General features: G+C 52.6%; 1 protein-coding gene across 1 annotated transcript in view; it reads right to left on the reverse strand.

Annotated features, from left to right (window-relative positions):
- mafaa (MAF bZIP transcription factor Aa) overlaps positions 1 to 1,808 on the reverse strand; it is a 4,125-nt gene extending 2,317 nt beyond the window's left edge. Inside the window, exon 1 of the mRNA XM_023428957.1 lies at positions 1 to 1,808. This exon is cut by the window's left edge and continues 2,317 nt beyond it. Coding sequence (XP_023284725.1) covers positions 1 to 776 — 776 coding nt within the window. The 5' untranslated portion in view covers positions 777 to 1,808.
- Between the last annotated feature and the right edge of the window lie 1,520 nt (positions 1,809 to 3,328).

A 3,328-nucleotide genomic window follows, 5' to 3' on the forward strand; every position in this document is an offset into this window, starting at 1 on the left:
TGGTTCTGCAGGGTGCACTTCTCGGTCTCCAGCATGTGCCTCTGCTGGACGCGCTTGAAGCGGCAGGACTGCGCGTAGCCCCGGTTCTTCAGGGTGCGCCTCTTCTGCTTCAGGCGGATCACCTCCTCCTTGCTGAAGCCCCGCAGCTGCCGGTTCAGCTCCCGCACCGTCATGCTGACCAGCTGCTCGTCCGAGAAGCGGTCCTCCAGGCGGGCGTGGTGGCCGTGGTGGTGGTGATGGTGGTGGTGATGGGCCTGGTGATGGTGGGCCGCCGAGGCCGTGGACAGGTCCTCCCCGACGTACTGCTGCCCGCGGAAGCCCTCGTAGGCCTGGTGGTGGTGGTGATGGTGGTGCGCGTTGCCGATGAGGGCCTCCACCGCGTCCTCCGGGGTCAGGTTGAGCGCCTCGGGGTTGATGTGGTGCTGGTAGCTGGGGATCCAGTACAGGTCCTCCAGCTGAGGCTTGCCCGCGTTGCTGTGATTGTTGTTGCCGCTGCTGTTGTTGCTGCTGCCGCTGCTGTTGACCCCGCTGGCGAGGCTCTGGTTCGGCTGTGCGCCCGGGCTCGGGGCGCAGAAGCTGGGCGAGGAAGGCACGGAGGAGCAGGGTGTGCTGATCGGGGTGGAGGAGAGGGAGCCGGACGGGAGGCGGTGGCAGTAGCGGTCGGCCTCCGGCGGCTCCTTCTTCACCTCAAACTTCATCAGGTCAAAGTCGTTGACGTACTCGATGGCCAGAGGGCTGTTGGGCAGCTCTGCGCTCATGGCGAGGTCGGTGGCCATGTCAGTCCATGCGACGACTCCTGCCCTCACAGCCAAACCGACGGCGGGCAGCCCTCTCGGATACAGATTGCGGAGAGGAATAAAAGCCTGTATGGTGTATATATAGACACTTGCACACGCCCGGTGTGTGGGGCTGCTGCAGGGCCGGAGGGTGGGTGGAGAAACTTATTAAGGCTGCTCGTCCCTAAGACAACTTCTATATATAGTGGCGTGAATATACGTATGCATGTAAATGAACTTGTACACCTGCCAGTTTGCCTCCGCTCGCTGCTCTTGTTGACAACTTATCCCAGGTCAAATGCACGCTTTAATACCAGGAGCCCCCGGGGCGGCTGAAACTCGAGCCCGGTGAATTTGGAGACACCGACCTGTCTTGTCCTCGCTTCACCTCTGGAGTCCACTTGCCTCCTTGTGATTTACTGTCCTCGGTTTTCTGCTCGATCAAGTAACACGAAAAAGATTCTCTGCGTCTCCTCCGCTCGGTGCGTTATAAATATTTTCCAAGCATCCTTCTTCTTCTGTTGCTGTTTACAACTTGATCATGAAGAGTCCCGGCCAGCGGACTGAAGTCACTGCAGCATGGCCCGGATTTAAAGTTTTTAACACAGTCACATCAGACAGTGTGTGTGTGTGTGTGTGTGTGTGTGTGTGTGTGTATGTGTGACAGTCACAGGGCGCCGCGCAGGCGTGCGTAAAAGTGTGCCAAAAGTCCCAGGAATCCAAACACGGAATGGCACGTGCAGAAGTTTTCAAAGTTCACATGAATCTGAGATGAAATCTTTCAGTTGCAGGTAGGTCTCCTACCTGGAGGGACAGGAGAGTCTGGTTCCCTGTTGTTGTGTTCAGTCCAGATTTTTAAATCGAGCAGCGTCTACTTACAGGTTCGGTCCCCTCGGTCCTGTCCCCCCCTCACCGGGGCGCACTGTTGACCTTAAGTGTTGACTGTGTGTGTTATTATGCAAGAGGTGATAAATTCCAGTTGCTTTTTCTCTCTCGCGGCCTTCAGATTGTTTCTAAGCGCTTCTCGGTGCAACCACGTAGTGTCACTGAGGCACTGGCTGGCAATCTGCACTTATAAAGACAGCGTGGCCCCCGACCCTCCCACACAGAGGTGTGACGGGCCAATGGGAGGAGATCACAGCGGTGCATTTGCATTCTCCTATAGCGGAGAGACAGAGCGAGAGAGAGAGAGAGAGAGAGAGAGACTCCGCTCTGGTCGTTCCGAGAGGAGCCGAGCGGGGCCGAAGCAGAAGCGGATCGAGCCTCGCAGAGAGAGAGAGAGAACAGGTGCAGCAGACCCCCCCCTCTAGTGACCGAGCAGATGCTACTGCACGGAGCAGCGCGGAGTAAGACGAGAGCTCCGGTGGTTTCTCAGAGAAAAAATGTTTACTCGGAAAAGAGAAACACTTTTGAAAAGCGGGCTTCCGTTATGTAAGGAGACTGTTCACGTGTTCAGATTTCACAGAAAAAGAAAACTCACCTCCACCTTGTTAATTCACAGTAAATGAAAATATCTAGGCTGCACTTTTATGGACTGACTATAGTCAGTCTATTTCAGACTGTTTGCAGTGACCTCACACTGCATCAAACACGTTAAATAGGCTATTTCTAAAATATAAAAGTATTCTCATTTAAATATGCGAGGAAACATGTTGATAAAGTTGATTATGAATCCAGGCTGGATTTCACTATAATGTTGGACTAATAAATGTCATCAAATTTCCTCATTTGGCCCCAAAGACAGAAACTTACTGAGGTTGAAATAAAATCAGGATCAATCATGTTGGGAGACAGAAGGAAGAAAAACTCTGGCAGGTGTCACTTTGATTATACACCGGAGGAAAAAGGCTTAACACAGAGAGCTGTTGAAAATATGACAAAATTCTAAACTGAAAATGAATACAGAGGTAAGAAAAGAAACTGAGCAGGTTAATCGTCTGTGATCCGGTTGATTAGAAGCTCAAACTAAGTATAGAACCCTTATTTGGGTTGAAATGAACTTATGAAAAGGAAACAAGTTCAAACGTGGCACTAAAAGAAGAAAACGCTCCTTTGATCAGATTTCTTACAAAGAGCTTATTGTGTCCCCCCTCAATCACCCGGTCTGAGGAAACCTCTGAAGACACAGACCATCAGAATCTATCAATCACTGATTGATTGAAGGCCATGCGCCCCTCTGCCAAAAATCAATCCGCATTTTCGCGAGGCTGTGAGGAGGCCACCCCATGGCTGCGCGCAGGGTTAAGTATGATTGGATAGTCCCGGTGGTGGTCTACAGGGTTTTCATTCGCAATTAACCACAAATTGCATCCCGACTCATCCCCGCGGATCGACGGATAATTAAGCTCCGCCGCGTGCGTCTCCATTCTGGACACATGTCTTTTTTTTTTTAAGGGGGGTGGGGTGGCGGGACAAATCACGGCGGAAGGTTGAGCAGAATGTCGATACCGGTGATAAGCATCATGGGAGCAGGGCTTTAAACCGGGACACCGCTGCACCTGACCCATTTGGCCTTTTCAGCAGCGGCCGCCCCCCAGAGTCCCATCTACCCC

The sequence above is a fragment of the Seriola lalandi genome, unplaced genomic scaffold, assembly GCF_002814215.2.
Source record: "Seriola lalandi dorsalis isolate HSWRI2012SDOR001 ecotype SW California unplaced genomic scaffold, Sedor1 jcf7180002054885, whole genome shotgun sequence".
Taxonomy (NCBI): domain Eukaryota; kingdom Metazoa; phylum Chordata; class Actinopteri; order Carangiformes; family Carangidae; genus Seriola; species Seriola lalandi.